General features: G+C 39.1%; 1 protein-coding gene across 1 annotated transcript in view; it reads right to left on the reverse strand.

Annotated features, from left to right (window-relative positions):
- The window catches only part of ANO4 (anoctamin 4), a 228,143-nt gene that overhangs the window by 36,195 nt on the left and 173,761 nt on the right, over positions 1-18,187 (reverse strand). The window contains 6 exon segments of the mRNA XM_074165392.1: positions 5,793-5,853; positions 7,278-7,374; positions 8,358-8,492; positions 14,872-14,993; positions 15,525-15,580; positions 17,533-17,639. Coding sequence (XP_074021493.1) covers positions 5,793-5,853; positions 7,278-7,374; positions 8,358-8,492; positions 14,872-14,993; positions 15,525-15,580; positions 17,533-17,639 — 578 coding nt within the window.

Here is an 18,187-nt window from a genome sequence, read left to right on the forward strand (position 1 = left end):
GCTAACACAAATCAATGGAAAGGCTTCCTCTTCCACTGTGAGGTTTGGCTCTTCTGTTTATTGCTCACTGAAAAGCATCAGACTGATAACCACAGAGAACATAAACCTCTCTGTTCATGAGCTTGCACAGTATCAGCTGTAACAGTGTCACAATAGCCTGGCAATATGTTCCACATCCAGTCGTAAAAGGATCTCCTTAATGGACTATCTGCCCTACTGCAGCATATTGATAATGACGTGAGATGATACTAAGCACTGGTGTAAGTTTAGTGAAAGTGAATTTTTAGCCAGTAAGAGGTATTATATTTTAATGTATTAGCCAATGCAGCTAAGATATGCTTAGAAAATTAACACTGTGAGCAGATAAGGTAAGATATTAAAAGCATGTTTAAGGAGGCAGCTATTTGGTTTGAAGGCATTTTCATGTATCACATCAACCTTTTTCTGAAAGCTGGAGTTATGATACACCAGGTAATCAGCTGCTTTGATTTAATCTAATAAAGAAAGTCAATTCAATCTCCTGAGCCTAATGTGCCTATGACTTTTTTAATAGTTGCAGTATGATTGGTTGGGATCAGCAAAACTAGTAAGTGCTAATGAGGCTCCGCTGCTGCTGAACCACCACATTGTTCATTCCTTGACTTGTCTTCTGGTGGAGCTGCTTCTCTCCTATCAGCTCATATTGAATTAATTTGTACAAGAGAAACAAGTAGCCCTGCACTTTTTGGAGACCTGGGAGAAACAAGCCTGATTGATTGCTAGCACTCTGTTTCCATTCCAAAAAGCAGCTGGAAGCAGGACTCAAGTGGGCGTATGAGTCCACAGGCATGAACCTCTCAGATACGTCGGTGCTGAGCCGTACTTCCTTTCTTTCTTGTTTTTCACACACCTGGAGTGAGGAATCTATACATATTATATTTAGTATATTTAGCACCTGTCAGAGTAAGCGTGTGCAGTTCCTGAACCTTCTTTAGAAAGCTATTTTCAAATCATTAAATAGCAAATAGGATGATCTGCACAGTGCTCTTTTAGCTTTTACTGTGCTACACTTTTATCCCTCTATTGAGGTCAGTATGCACTTTTCCCTTGCTAGTATTTTAAAACATGCTATAAATAACCATCTTTGATTGATTCACTGTACTACTGAGGTCTTCTAAACAGTACTGCATTTTGAAATTTCTCTGCTGCTTTTCGAGTCAAGTAATCGCTAATACTTCACACTTCAGCACTCTTCTTACTTTGGCAGCTCAACAGGACACAGTTGTACTTATCGTTTTCCCATTTTCCAGTTGGTATGTTTAAACCAGATGCTGAGAATTCTCCAAAAATCCTGCTTGGAATTTGGAATTTCTCATTGACCTTAACTCCCAGGTCTTTTGCTAGCTTTTTCTATGCTATGCTTGCCCTGCTTCAGAGCTCAACCTTGCAGCTCAGTCCTCAACATCCACTTGTACAAACAGCTGTCTTAACACCGTTTCCTCAGATGTTTTTGAAACAAGTTGTGATGCTATCTAGTGATGCAAATGGCCTCTTGCAGCAAATAGCTTAGTCCTGACCTTCTCTCAGAAATCCTGTCCCTGTTGTATTTCAGAACAGCATTTCATATATCCATCCTGACTTCTGGAATATATCCTATATTCCAAGAAAAATGCTGAAAGACCTCCTTAAGTTCTGTTTCCTCAGAGAGCAGATCAATGTGAATGTTTTATGCTAGAGGCAAAGTTTCTAGGAAAGTAATATCTTTGATTAGACTGATATATTTAGAAAAATTGTTTCATTTTGGCATTTCTTATTGCTTGAAAAAAAGTGTTAAATCTTCATTTTTTCCCCTCCCAACTTTGCCTTTTAGCAAGTGTTCTAAAGCTACTTCCTTTATCAAAGGAAACATGCTCCTAGGCAGACAAGAAGAAATTTCAAAAAGGACTTTTCTTGAGTCCTTTAGTCCCCCAAAGATATGGAGAGACAGAGAAACTGCCATCAGCCCACCCTGTTTCCAGCAAAGCATCAGAAATGGTAAGTAGCTGGACTCTCCTGTTGGACAGCTACAGAACTTTGCTATTGAGCTTCAGGAAACATCTAGACAGTGACATCTTTGCGCTAGCTTTCCCCAGTACTTCAATTGGAAAAGCAAAAGCTACAATTCCTTCTGGCGCTTTACAGCAACATGATGGGAGTCAACTGATTATCAAATTTACCTGGGTTTTTTTCTGAGAATGACTTTTTTTCTGCACTTTAAATGACAACATTTATTTAGAATGAACAACTTTTTCCCATTTTCTGTCTTTGGTAAGAATCCAGTTCAGGCAGTAAAAAGCGAGGAGTTTTTCCTAGAAATGGGATCTACTTTTTCATCAAACTTGACATGAATCTCAAGGCATACATGAAGGGCAAAGTATAGGTGTTTCCCTCTAGCACAGAAATACAAAAAATGCTATTGCTCCCCTCTTTTTGAAAGCTTTGAACATCTGGAAAATATCATCAAGACTGGAGATTCTCAAAAAGAAAAATTATTTTCCAGCTTCTGAGATGATGACGTCTCAGTGAGCATCAACGACAACCTGTTCATCAATAAAAAAATGTATTAGTGTTTATGGGGACTTTCTGTTTCCTATAAACCACAGAGATGTATAGCTTTGGTCCTTTCAAGAGGGTTTTTCCTTTCAACAGAAGCTCCAGTACGGAAAAGTTTATACAAACTACCAGTGAATACCTTCAGTGCACTGAAGCAAGACTCTTTCGTCCTTCACTACATCAGTTTAAAATGAAAGTTGTTTTAAGTCTTATGTCTTTTGGGTATACCTTAGTAAGTATCAGATTTTTTACCTATTGTATCAATTACTTTTACTTCTTACATAGAACTTTGCTTAAACGGGGCAGAAATACAATATTAAATGGGTCCATAAATTTTTTGAAGAAAAGTGTGTTTCTGTTCCAATATCTCTGGTGCACTTGACAATTCCATCCATACTTTGATAGGACCTACTTATCCCACAATGAAACATTATAAAAGATGGGTTCCTATGCTTCAGAGTCCTACAGCCAGGCTCATTGCTGCTCCACAAATCAAGCAGCCCATACTGACATTTGTAATGGTAATTTCTCTCCCAAGCCTGGCCACAGCAGTTTGCTCATCATCTGGAGAAGCATGTTATTTCTATTTAAAAAGTGAGCAACCCACTTTGTCCATCAATTAAAGACGTCTTTAGAGTTAAAGGAGGAAATCACTATACAGACCACCTCTTCATAGGAAGTTCAACCTGACCACGCCTGGTTTTGAAAACCCCAAGCAAATGGCTGAGGTTTCTCCCTCAAGAAGGGACTTCACTAATGGATCTAAAGATAGTGAAGAAGGTACTTTAGATAATAAGACAGTGGCTAAGCTCAAGCTAAAGAGGTAGCACAAACCTAGCTGCCTTTTTTTTTGCTTTCATTCTCTTTTTTTAAAAGCACTGCCATCATTATTTTATATGCTACTGTCTGCCAAACTGCATCATCTAGAAGGCTGAACTTTTCACAGCCAATTTGTCATGCACTTGCCAGTTGTTTCATGCTGACAGAAAAAGCATTTCCACAATCAAACTGCTATCATTGTTTCTTCTCTTCCCCTACAATATACTGAGATGATGGTAACGCCTGCAGCTGCCAATAGGCCTACTGCTGACTGAAAATCCATTTAAGACAGGCAACAAGCCAGCTTATAAACACAGTACCAGAAAATCCTTGGAAAGTGTGGCTTTCCTTGTTCTAATGCTGCTTTACCCCTAACTGTATGGAAAGTACCTCCAAAACATCACTGTTGTCTCAGCAAAGTCTTATTTAAGAAACTACAGTTTGGGTGGAGCCATAGGATCTCCCCACTCCCCAAACCATTACCTTACACTCTCAACCTCCTTCCTGTTGTTGCCTCTGCATCCCTCTTGACACCAACCTCAAAGCTCAGTGTAAGCCAACAAAAGTGATGGGGAAAGCTGCTGTCCTATAGTTTCTTCTCCACTAGCCAAATCGTCCAGAGGCCAGCATTTATTATATTTTTTCTTATCCCTCTGTGGGCTTAGGTGCTGCAGATGCAAGGACGGGCACTGCATTTCTCAGTCCTAGCAGGCTGGTGGAGAGATATCCGCAGAGGCAATTTGGTCTCGGAGCCTGACAGTGATGCTGAAGGAGTGGGAGGAAGGAAAGGCTTACCAAAGCGAAGTGCAGCTCCTGTCAGCTAGGGACAGAAAGAGAGAGGACCTACAAGATTTTGCAGGCAGGCATGCTCAGCTTGCTGCCTTCTCCCAGGTAGCAACCACGAGACAGGACCAGGCACGGCTACCAGAGTTTACCTTAATTAAAGCTGCTTTTTCTACACCCCTGGTTCTGAGCAGTGCTAAATGAAAAATCCAATGCTGGAGCATAGCTGTTTCCTGAAAGCAGTGTTACTGCTAAGGAGGAACAAAAGCACTGGTGCAAAAAGCTGCACTCCAAAGACATGCTCACCAGCAGTTAGGAACAGTGACATAAATGTTCAACAACGTTAACCCACCAACTTTCCTAGCTGAGATGGAAGTCTGTGCCTCTAAACTGTCTTGGAAATTCTCAACTTCAGTGAGCACATAGAGAAAGAGTTTGGAAAAGCTGAGTAAATATCTAAAAAAATCTTTAAGACTTAGAAATTTTTGGTGATTCTCAGCATTGGTGTAGCTCTAAACCAAAGCTGAAATACCAAGAAGAAACAGAAAATCTGTACAATCTGGATTTTTTCCCTAATGTAATTTGTGATATTTTAATACTGTCAATATTACATGTAATGGCATTTATAGGTTTGACTGGTATATGACCTAATTTAATTAAAGTAAGACAAAAACATAGTTTTGGAGACAGACTGGTGGGCTAATTGATGTTGTCCTGATGGCTCTGATGTTGGCTCCTGGATATCTCTTGTGGCTCAGTAAAGAGATTTGCAGTTTAAAATTGAGACTATAATAATTACTTGGACACCTTTCCAAAGCAGTTGCAGATGTGTGAACAAGAACAGGAGACCAATGGCTAAATCAGGATAGCTCAAGCACCTGGAGCTGTGAGATGGATGCCATTTTTGAGGCATCTCATTCAGCCATTTTCTAAAGGTGTGATCCTTCTCTCAGAATGGTAGTAGCTAAGAGCCTGGGCATGCTCAGGGCATGTTTGGAAGACTCTTTGTGTTGCCAGAAATTATTGTTTTCTTTTGTCTTCAATTCTGCCTACAAGACCACAGTAGGAAAAACAGTTAAGTCGGAAATACAACTGTCCTATAGGCAAAATTCAGCCTCCATGGCAACAGTTAGACCACTCTCAGCAATTTGTCATTCAACTAAATCTGCCATTTATTTCATCAGAGTTTTGCTTTAATTACAACCAGCTTACATGTATTTATGCTTTACTGCCTTTCTGAAAGGTGGGAAAAACAATACATGAATTCATTTTAAAATGAATAAATTGAGCTGCTCTAAGTTAAGAGAAGCCCTAGAACAGTAACAGAGAAAAGGTTTCAGTGCCAACAGATTGAAAAACAATTACAAAACACCCTAGAATCTAACTATCTACATAGACATTACATACTGAATTTATGTTTTTATTTGAATTAAATTATCAAATAAAAAACTGATTTCAACCACTTCCATCTTCCTTTTGCAGAAACAGAAAAGAATCAAGCCAATATTGTTTTTCTCAGCATCTGAAAAAAATGTGCTGGAAATTACAAAGGCCTATGTTGCATTACAAGCTTTCAGAAGAAGATTGTGCAATTATTTAATATCAAAACAAAAACTTACCCCACACCGCCATGAAAACAGCAAAAAAGACAGTAGCTCCATTGTCAAAAAGGTGGGTTACCTGAGGGATATATCAATAGTGTGATTAATTTATGATAATAAGGCTTTATTTTCAATTTTCACCTAATAAAATTAATGTGATCATGAGTGCAGCAGGATCCTTCCTTTGACGTGTGAAATGTACCTGTCAATTGACAGGACTATTTGGCAGCCTGGCCTGGGCCTGACCCCTGCCAACACCATGTGCGACCATTACTTCAGACCCAAAGCATTGATTCTATGGAGCCACGTACAAAGGATGGATCGTAAGGTAAAGGTACATGCCAAGGGCACCGTACCACATGCATCCAACATGGACCTGTTGGAGTGCGCCCAGAGGAGAAATTTTTGCAATGAGGGTGGTGAAACACTAGCACAGGTGGCCCAGAGAGGTGGTAGATGCCCCATCCTTGGAAACCATCAAGGTCAGGCTGGACGGGGCTCTGAGCAACCTGGTCTAGTTGAAGATGTCCCTGCTCATTGCAGGGGAGGTTGGACTAGATGACCTTTAAATGTCCCTTCTGACCCAAACAATTCTATGTTTCTATTCTACTCTATGATCTAGGACACGACCTCTGGGCTGCTGAATCTCTAAGTGCAAATTACACTTGAGTGCTTTACAATCCAAACTAAGTCCTGGTAAAAGACAATGAATGTTAATATTGGCTGAACTTGATCTGTCCTTTGAAGATTTTATCTACCCAAGCTCACTAAAGACAAATTCAAAAGGCAAAATTAATGCTTTTACCAGGAATGCATTTTGTCCTGGTTTGAATGACACAGGACTAATTTCTCTTATAATGCTTGGGAAAACTGCACTTTTAGAAGACTCTAGTGTCTGAATTTGTGAAAATATTTACTTTATAGCCAGCTAGGCTATGTGGGTTTCAAGGTCTCAGTCTTTTCGAGCCTTGCCAGGTGTAGTGATGAGGAGGAGTGAGACCTAGGCACTTGAACCAAGCTAGCCAATAAGATTATTTCATATCATGAACATCACATTCAACATAAACTAGAAAGTTTTCTGTGAAGTTCTCTCTTCCTTGATAGAGGTGATCCAGAGAACTTCTTGCCCTGGTGCTGGAGCCCTGAGCCCTTCCTTTCCTCCCGAAGCCGTAGTGCTCGCAGTATCTGACTCTTGCTGTCCACTGCTGGTGGTGCACAGCTTCCTGCTGATAGAATGGGCTGAGTATTTTACATTGGTAAAATTTTGTGTACATTGGTATCGGGATCAATATTGGTTCTTTAGTATTATTAATGTTAATTATTTAGTGTTATTCTATTACATCTGTTTATATTTTAGCGCTTTGTTTTCTTTAATTTTTTTCTGATTCCCCTTCCTAGGTGGGGAGGGGTTGTCGGGTGATAGAATAATTGTCTAAATGACAATAAAATACCATGGGTTTCTCAAACCATAACACATTTCTATTTGCGTAGTTTAAAACGTACCTTGGCATAAACGCAGCTGTCTGACAACCTCATGAAGGGACAGTATTTATCACATATAGGACACATAATGATATCTGTAGCTTGGCAGACTTCTTTACTGGAAAAACAGAAAAGATAGAAATTAATAGTTTGATACACAACAATCAGTCTTAAAATGCATTGATAAGTTTCACGAATATTCAGTTACCTACTGAACAATATTGGTTCTGTAACTGAAGCCTACATGTTCATTATGAAGAAAATCTTTACTGTGAGGATGGTGAGGCACTGGAACAGGTTGCCCAGAGAAGTTGTGGATGTCCCATCTCTGGAAGTGTTCAAGGCTAGGTTGGATAGGGCTTTGAGCAACCTGATCTAGTGGGAGGTGTCCCTGTCCATGGTTGAAACTCAATGATCTTTAAGGTTCCTTCCAACCCAAACCATTCTATGATTGTATGATAACTGCATGTGTATAATTAATATTTGTTGACCGTCTAAGACTTCAGAGTTTACAGTCATAACTGCAGAGGACAGCTTTTCAGGGCCAGCTCCTTAACATTTCCAGTTTCTCCTTGAGTCAGAAGTGAGCTTTGGTAGGAGGAGGGTGAGGATGACTGCAGATAACATTGTTTGACTTATTCTTGTGACTTAAGTGTGCAAGAACAAGAGATGCAGCCCTCAGCAGGAGGTCCAAGGAGTTCTTCATCTGAAGAACGCCTGCCTGTGGTGGATCTTTGGGAAAGGCCTTGAAGAGGATGAAATTTCCCCACTCTTCTGCTGGCTAGTTACAACAGTAATGAAGGAGCCCTACTTTTTTCTTACTTCATGCTGTGTTGCCAGCACCATCGGCAACTGGAGCTGGGCAAGGAACATTGCATCCCATCCCAGCTCACTGGGCAAGAAACGTTGCCTCCCATCCCAACTCAGGAAGACAAAACAAGGGAAGCTCAATACTGAGTACCTTATGAGAATCAAATGTGGTCTTCCCGAGTATTCATTCAACAGTTCAAAGTGAAATAATTAAAAATTCATATGAAGATATCTTAAATTATTCATAAGAACTCACAGCTGTAATTTCCCTTATAAAAGTGCCCACGTTACCTGACTTGGCAGTGGTTCAAAGTGGTGACTCCATACAAAAAGACAAACAATCCAATGAAGGCAGCTGGGAAGAGCATCCCCGTGTACCAGCCTAACCAGGCAAAGTACAGCCCAATTTTCTCACCAAAGTATCGTCTGTTTTAAAACACAACACAGTGAAGTTACCTGCTAATTAGAATAAATCTGTTTAATCTTGCTTGTTAATAGAAAATAAATATTGCTATTATATCCGAAGAGTAGATTAGAGAGCAAAGTCAGAATGTCCTGAAGAAAAAGCCTGCAACTAGGCTTCTAAATCCATACTCTAAGGGATCTGCCTCACGAACGAACCTAAAAATGAATTTAAAAATTCACTAACCACAGCTTACAGTGAGATGAGTGGAGAACTCAGAAAGGAAACACTGAGTTCATTTAAAAAATCTATTTCTTTGTGTTTGGGAAACTGATGGCTTTCTTTGCCTTTTGGCTGTGTAACTGTACTTCTCAAATAATTGTATTGAAATCAGTTTCATCCCTAAAACTGGTGTAACAGCAAAAATTATTTGGCCCCAAATTATTTCTCGGAAGGTAACTAGAGGTTATTCTCCAATCCAGTTTATTTTCATTTGATTATTTCTTTTCTTAGCTCAGTTCCTGGAAAACTAATCTCATGATTGTACCACAGGTGGAAATTAAAGTGCAAGTGAGGTCCAACAAGTATCTTTATGTATCATCTTGCACTAATTTGAGGAAAGAAGTCTGAATTAATCCTGATTTGTTAGTTATATTGCTTAGAAACTAACAGCAAAGTGTCCAGGAAGTTCCTATTTGCTACATATTCCTTAGCACTTTTCCTCCTCCCAAACACAACCAAACCTTTATTTATGTGTTAAAGAATACATCAAGCACGCAAAAAACCTGCTGGACTCATCAGCATAGGAGCCGGCTGCATGCACTGTCCTGTGTTTTATGGTCTTGTGCACAGTAGGCTGATGATAAGATTAGGATGCTTTACAAATCAATATGCAATTATCATGATTACAATGAAGATTTTAGGAGATTATTCACAAGATTAAAGAAGGAGGCAAGATGATATTCTTGCACTTGAGAGACTTTGCAGACAACTTAAACTCTCATATCAACTAAATTCAAGAATAGCTGCTGCTGAAAACCCACTTTTATGGTAATGATGACATTTCTATCTGTCCAGAGCCAATGAATGCAGTGAGCCAGTACTGCTAGCTCCTTTATGCTACCAGAAAACATCTTTGGTCAAATTTTCACAGTGAGGACAAAAAGACCCATGATGGGCTCTAGGTCTGGAGGCAGTGGAGAAGAGAAAGAAATACTCGGTCTGGAATAGACAAAATCATCAGTTTTCAAAAGCATGTAAAAAATTTCCTGTGTGGTCAATATCTGTCTGGGCTGAGCTCATGCTCTGCTGAGTGAGACTGACCTACGCTGATTATTATCATTGGAGTTTACCAGCACTGTATGAGAAGCCAAATATTGTCATGTTGTTTTTATTCTTCCATCATTCAACAGAGACTCAAACTTACAGGCTAAAGAGGTGGCAAGCTAACAATAACATGCTCAATTCCAACAAGGGTAGCAGGTCTAGTTGTAAAAAGACACACTGGAAACTGCTTTTTGAGCCCTGACTTAATAATGTTAGTGAACCCTTTGGCCTAATTATTTACCTGTCACCTAGGATGTCGAGCTGTGCCTGCTCCACTGGAAAAGAAAGCTCACATTCTGAGCTTACTTCCACTGAATATTTATGGACCTATTTTTCTCCATGTACATAGTTCAAAGTAGTGAAGCAAGTCTAACATTCATCAAGATTTATTTTTTTATTTCATTCCCTACATTCAATGATGAATGGTTCCTCATTCCAATCCCTGAGCTGATATTCATGGCAAACTTCATCTCCTATCTTGTTGAGCCTTTCCATCTAACAATGCAAATCATAGTACTCCTTTTTTGATCTTGAGATCAAGCAAAGAGCTTCATCCTAGATGAAAACCCAAGCAAGGTTAATTGTGTGCAAAAAGAAAAATGGTCATTACAGGGAACAACTCAAATTTCTGCAATGAAAACAAATGGCATCTGAGGCCATTTGTGAGCACGGTTTTAAAAATAAGTGCTGGATGTTGACATTACTTTAATACATATCAGCTTAAATATGGACAAACAGCCTCGATCTTCCACTATCTGTGAAGCCTTTTGCTTCACAGCTGGTATTCCACAAGCTGTACTACTGTAATTTGCATCAGGATCAAGTTAGTATTTAATGTCTTTTGGCCCTGTAGTTAGCATATTTTTCTATAAGTCTTTGCTCAGATACCACTAGGCTGAGTGCTATAGAAACAAACTATGGCAGTAACAAGGTCTTTGGAGACCTTCCTAGGTGCCGTATTCATAGCAGTTTCACATTTATTCCCACTCATAATTGAGTTAGCCTGGATCATCATCACCCTCAGGAGATGAAAATGTTTAGAGATACCTTTGCCACTCTCTCCCTTCAAGTTGCACCAAATACGAGGAGCAAGCTCTTTTGTTTCTCCTCTGTCACTATATAAAGAACAGAAATTTCATATAGCTCTGCACAGTGATGGCAGTTCTCTTACCTGCATGCTGGTACTTTACTCAGAAGTCAGTAATGTACATGAAGGAGTCCAAGGATTATTTTTCTAGGGTGTATCGCTGTGCGTTACTTACACCTAAATTTCATGTGTTAACACTCTCCTCAGTGAAGACCTCTTTGAAATTTTTCACCTTTGATAACTTTTGAATTTTTGTTAACTTTGGTATCTTATTACCATCCAATTTTTCACATCATTCATAAGAAGAGAAAAAAATGTTATGTGTCTTTTATGGTTCTCCCACAGAAAATTTGCTCCACAACTAACCTAAAAACCCTCAAGCCCCTAACAGAAAAATCCATCTCTTCTACCCTCATATATGCTGTACCATTAGAAAAATAATAATAATAATATAATAATTCCAGCTTCTTGGTTTCATGTTAGCATGTATACTAGCCCTTCAATATCACCTACCTTAACGGCGAGCTGTATCTCCTCTCACCCCATTCCAGTGGTAGAACTATCACAGACTTAACTGGGCCAAGATTTCAACCTCAGTATTTATCAATAAGGCACATTTTAGAAAAGCATTCAGACCCATAAAATGTGATATTGGATTCCTCTGTGATTAGCGACCTTTATTATATAATCTTTTGCTTTCAGGATGCCTAGAAGGGAGTCATGGAGCTAGAATATAAGCAGGTTTGTACTCAAGCCAAGAACCTATCTATCTTCATTAATCCTTTTTCAGGTCAGAATGAAATCCTAGAGAGAACTTTTTACATCACAGAAACAAGTTGCGAGGGAACTAGAGCTTTCCAACAGGTGTTTTGGACACACAAAGCTCTCATGTTACTCCAGGAACAATGGAATGGGGAGGAAGGCTTGACAGGAGATTGAAAGGGAGCTGTCAGCTTGCAATCAAGTCATTTAATAGAAACATGGAATAAAATGCAAGTTACTCAAGCATTACTTTTGCTTCCAGGTTCATTTATGTAGCTTTACAATCACTTTATAAATATAGTTTTTCTCCCTCCCTTTTTGTCCTGTAAATAATATGCACAAGCAGCAGCAGGAACAATTTATGCACAATCTAGAGGAAAGCAGCTATGCACGCAAGTGTGAAGGAAGTGACCCAAAGCTCTCAGGAATCACTGCAGCTGTTTCCATTGATTTACGTGGTCCTAGAGCACATAAATATACTACGTCCTGCCTCTTTCCAACTGCTATCAATTCTAAGGATCTTAAGTTATTCTTGTAAAGTAACTATGGATACCAAATTCCAACAGAAGGGTAATTAAAATCGTAGTACCACATCTGTTGATTAATAAGAGTGCCTTTGCAATTGTGGCAAGTCTGCGCCTTCATACTGCCACATGTTTCAAAGCAGAGTGAAAGCAGAATCATGCAATTCCCCTCAAATGACTTTTTCTCATTTATTTCTAGTGACTAGTATCTCCATAACAGTCAGCTGATGAGATTAAATGAAATCTGGGAGGCACCAAATTGACAGCACCAGAGATGTAAGGCCTCATTTTAACAGCTACAGAAAAATACCCCAGCACCAAAGTATGAACAATTTCGCTTACCATTGTGGCAACTTGGCTTTAAGGTGGAAATATCATATCTATTAATGAGGTAATAATATCATCTACATCTAATTTACTCCTTAGCCTTTCTAAAGCATATAGTAAAGGCGAATGTCAGCTACCAGCACTAAGTTCTGGCCAGACGTCTGTGGCAGAATTAATATCCATCCACTCCTTTTGTACAGACACCACTGCTTTCAAGCACACCCCACACGGCTGTTGGTACAGCAAAAAAATTTAAAAGTTGTTCCTGCTGCAGAAGTGGTACTAAAAAAGCTTCTGTTTAAAGTATGCATGCTGAGATACTTCTGAGTGAAATGAACAACGGGTCTTGCTGGTGTTGTCAGCTCTTCAAGGAAAAACCTCCAGCTCACTAGACGTGTGAGCTGCTGAGAGTGGCAGTAGACAGGAAAGATTTGGCAGGAGCTAAGGAAATGAGAGGGATCTAGCATCTGTGAAGTGAGAAAAAGGCATTCCCTCCCCTTTCCTGCCACCCCTCCTTCAGTGAATTCATTGCAGCCATGGGTGCGCTCCAGGCATCAAAGGGCAGGCTGGGTTAGGGCTGCAGCTTTGAACCCTGCAGAGCTCTATGGCTGCTGCAAATACAGCTGCCTTACAGCTCCCCTGTCCTCCTTGGGTAAACACCCACTCTGAAATACCACAGGACACCCATGACCTTAGCCAGGGGGTCTGCTATTTTGATTGCTTTTTTTCTTTGTAAACAGCTGTGGAAAAATCTATGGATGTCACTGTCTGATAAAAAGCTAAGGCATCTTAGAAAATCTTAAACGTCAAACCCAGGTTACTCAAGAAGGCTGCTACCAAGGTCCAGAACCATGTGTCTAACCTTGCTCATTCTGTTACCATTTATTCTCATGCTTAAAAAGCCTCATGGTCCATATTCATTAAACCAAAACTCAGATATTGGCTCAATAGCACTTCCGCAAACAAGAAATGTTGATGAAGAACAGTAGTCCTGACCACCATGGATAAATGTTTAAAAAACATCATAAAAATAAGTTGTTTATACTCTGACATTAGTATCTTATTGTACACTGAGACATTTAAGTTAAAAAACTTCAGTATAACTGTTGGCTTCTCGGTAAATCAGCAATTTCTATAGTGTAATTTGAGAAAAATTCCATATTTCTGTCCAAGCCAGTACATTAAAAAAGACATAAGAAGCTTTCACGATTAAGTGATGAGGAACAAATACATTACTTTGTTTTCTAAAACATTTTAAAAATTACATGTCTCAGTAAAAATTTTTTATTGTATTTCTCTCTGAATTTTTTCTCCATGGAAATTGAACACCACCTGTTTTATGAAATGGATAGATTTTATACAGCTTTAATCAGTAACACCATCTGTCTCCAGGGCCGCCCTCTACAAATCTTTCTATCTGGAAACAGTTTTGAGAATCAATAAAAGAAAAGGTTTCTATCAGGTACAGGACTTATAAAGGGGAAATTAATATGTTGGACCAATTGCATGCCCTGTATGGCCCTTCCAAATGGCCAATGTATCAGTATCCTCAGTGATCCCAATATATCTTAAGACTTTATTAATAGGCCCTTGTAACTTCATATTCTTCTCTTCAAGTAGAAAAAGCCCATTAATGCCCAATAATAGTTCTGCCAAAATGATCAGTAAAGGCTCTGTCTCTCTCTATATGCATAAAAAAATATGTAATCCTCCATTAGCACATGCAAGCCTATTTGAAAACATTATTTAAAAGGGCTATAAGAATTTGGAGTCGTGTCTCAGCTTTCTCAGTGTTTCTTCTTTGCAGGCTACTTCCAAGATGAATACAATTCCAGACTGTGGTGATGTGGCTGCACTGAGTTTAAGGGAGGTGGTACAGGAAAGACTTCTACCCATCTACCACTACTGCTGCTGAACACTCAGTGACTGTGAGCTCTGCTACATGCCATTTGTAAGCATCACTAAGCTTCATCCAGGGCTCCTTCTGTGGTTGCTTTTTGAAAAAAAAGAAGATCTAGTCAATAAGAGACTGTTTGTCAATAAAGCCATGCTCTGAGAAGGAAAAAGAACTCCTCCAGTGGATAGACATGCAACCAAGTCTACTCAACATCCACAGATTTCTCCCTTTTTTTTTCTCTTAAATATTCTGCAAACCTTTCATTAGAAGTTATGGTGTCAGGAAACTCTAGAAGTAAACTTCCTTCACTTTCAGCTCCTCCTACGAGCTCCTCTATATATACTTCTTTGAACGTAGTGGCACCATCAGTTTTTAAAAACACATGAATTAACTCAGCTTTTCATGGTTTTGTCAGAAGAAAGACAACCTATGCTCAAAGCACCTAGAAATGTGACATACTAAATGCAGAAAAGTCTTACCTCACAAGGTCCAGTGGTTGGTATTTATACCACACTCCCCAGGAAGCCCAGCACTCATAGAGCAGGTGTCTGTGGTTTTCTGCCCCGTGTGTTCTTATTGAATTCTTACTTCTGTAACTTCCCTAAAATACAAATCTGGACATTACTGAACAACGGTAGCAAAAAAGAATATCTAAGAAATCTCTCTCACTAGCGATACAGATAACACAATTTATGCAAGTTCCGTATTTGTGCACTAAAAGATAAATATGACATTAAAAGGACAATTTCCTCTAACTTCTGTAAGATTTGAGATTATTGCTCCCAAGAAATTTATGATAAGTGGTGTTCAAATCAAAGGCTATACATTGGAGAACCTCAAAAAATACAGCATGATATTTTTCCCCTCTGAAAATATACTGATTTATCAAACCCAAATACTTTTTACAGAACAGATGCAGAGCAACTCTATTGTCTCTTTTTTCAAGAAAAAAAAGCATTTTTTTTTTTTTTATAAAGAAGCATTACTAAATGGGAGGGATGTCAGAGGCAGATGCAGAAAGCAGAAGAGAATAATAACATTAATAAGACTGAGAATAAAAGATTATACAATTAAGAAATCAATTTGTGGTAAATGTCAGTTCAAAAAGAAAAAAAAAGACTGAGAAAAATACCTCATGAAGAGGAAATGCAGCTTCATAGGAGCCATTACTGAGCAATCGATTCAGACCTAAGAATCAAAAGTACCCAATTATTTACCAATAGGACCAACAAAATGGCTAAGTAAAAAGCAAAACACATTCTCATAATAAGCTGGCTAAATGAAGTTTGAAGCCCATTGACAGTAAAAGAGAAATGTAGAAAAATTCATCTTTTATAGATTTTGATGAACTAAGACATAATACAAGCAAAGACTTGGTAAAACATTAATCATAATCTATCATTTATTATGCTGGACATTTAGAGATCCGTTTTCCAAATCCATCTTTAGCGTAACTTCAGCAAAATCAAGGACCTCATACCAGGATTGAATACCCCAGACCCTATAAATTATGGTCTAAGGAAGCTATTTAGATGAAAGGCCATAATTTTTGGGAGCTGAAAACTTCAGGGGAGGTCTTTACATTTTTGAACTGCAGGACAGTAAAACAACTGAAACTCTAAATTTCTGTATGATAACAACATTGTAAAATATGTTCAGTTTATGTCTTACAAAAGCTGCTGGACTAACAGATAGAACAGGAACAAGACAGGCTGCAGTAGTACAAGATCAGAAAATATACTTGAACAAAAAGGATTTCTATCTGGCACAAAAAAGTAATCATACACCCCTCTCAGTCAGGCCTTGTCTCTCTTTAATGAGAACCTCCAGAGAAATAATGAATGATTGATGAGATGTCGGCACTTTTCACTTGGAAATTCACAAAAATAGGACTGAACAACTATCAGGCAACATAAAACTGGCACTAACAACCTTTAGGCATTTGAATCCCATTGACCAAGAGGCAAAGAATCCTGATTCCTTTCGCAATTCACAGGGGAATGATAGCAGCGAGAACACAGCAATGAAAAGTATTCATTCAATGTAAATAGCACTTTCAGTGATTGCATTAGTATCTGCTTGGCAGAATCGGCTTTCTTCCAAAGTCTCTGGCAGAAAAGCAAAACCTGTACAGCCGAGCTGGGCTTTGCCCAGTGATCAACACAAGGTTGTGTTCATGGTGGGTACATCACAAGTAGACATATGAGGGAGCTTGAGGCAGGCAGGGACTGCAAGCGTGTTTGCTAAATGCAATGGCTGCATGCACCGCATGAATCCTTCCCTCTCTTCTCTCCCCTCTGCTCACTGACATTGCTCAGAGCTACTGCTGCTCTCATTCCAGGAGCAGAGGATGAAACAAGTTCTGGGATGTTTCTCTATCTCTTGAAGAAGAATGGCGTTTAAACAGCAGGGGAATGAAATAGACTGCAGGGTTTTATGGGGATTGCCTCTCTGTGATGCCCCAGTCTCTATGCGGTACACAAGCAGTACGTGCTCTGTATCACAAGACAGAAGAGGGCCACTGGTTTGTACTCCAGCCCTCCTCTGTCACTGCCTGCTTTTTTTGGATCTGCAGACATGCCTCTCCAAAGTTCCAGTTCATCTACTGTTTGAAAGGGATGCTACAGTTATGCATGGCATCCTTTCCACCGAAGATGTCATTGGTGATCTCCCTTTTGACTTACAGCAGCTACAGAGATACATAACCTTCCATTTCCCTTAGGGATGGACAGGTATCCAGGGAGAAGCCCTACAGGGTGAGATGTACACCAGCACACATCTTGCTGTCCTTCCAAATATATTTTTCTGAAGGAGTAAAAGCTTTTTTGCATGAGTTTATGTGCTTCCTCGGAGTCCTTAATCTGTACATATTTCTTGCTTAAGTCTGTCTCTTTCCTTGCAGAGGTGATAAATCCCATGTGGTGACATACATGCCTGTGAAAGCAGCCTGAGCTTGCATGGAAATTGTCGGGTCTTCCAGGCATAGCCCCTACAACAGCAGTGGGTGAGATGTCTACAGCTCAAAACTGAGGTGATTAGAAAGGAGGCAAACAAGTCTGTTACAAGCCCAGGCAGACTTATCCTCCTTTTTTTTTGGTGGGACTTAGCACCCTCATGCTAAGGGGTTGCTCTGCACTTACCAATTTTATTTTTCCCTTCTTCGTATTTCACTCTCTGTAAGATATGGTGTACAATTCTACTTCTTGTAGCATTATTGAAGAAAGTATCTTTGTTGTGTATGATGAAGCTATATAAAAATACAAACAAAGGGCATCTCAGGAATATTTAATAACATGTTTAAAAGAAATATTGAGTTCCATTACTTTCTATAGCACACAAAATTCTACAGTATGTGAGCAAGTGCAAGGAATACTAAAGGACACCAGATTAAGTGAGATGATTCACTGGATGAGATGATGTCAGTAACAGTATTCATTCCCTAACAAAGAATTACATGGAGAAGTCAGGAGAAAGATCAAAGGTGTTTAAGCATTCATTATGATAAGGATCACTTTTAGATCCTTCACTGAAAACTACAAATTATTTGCACAAAGATTTGCAAAAGCATAAGATCTGTAAGTGCAGCTGTAGAAATTCACATTTGATTTCTCTTTCAGGCTTCTTTATTATACTTTACCATTAAGAGTCAGATGTAAACATCTACTTGGTAAACCACTCTTGCTGAAAATCAAATACTATGTTAGTGATGGAAAATACATACTCCTATGTTTAGTCCTGGAAGCTAAAATAGAGTATAAAATTAGCTTTCAGGGGATACTTATGGAGTTATGTATA

The sequence above is a fragment of the Numenius arquata genome, chromosome 2 (genome assembly GCF_964106895.1).
Source record: "Numenius arquata chromosome 2, bNumArq3.hap1.1, whole genome shotgun sequence".
NCBI classification, from domain to species: Eukaryota; Metazoa; Chordata; class Aves; order Charadriiformes; family Scolopacidae; genus Numenius; species Numenius arquata.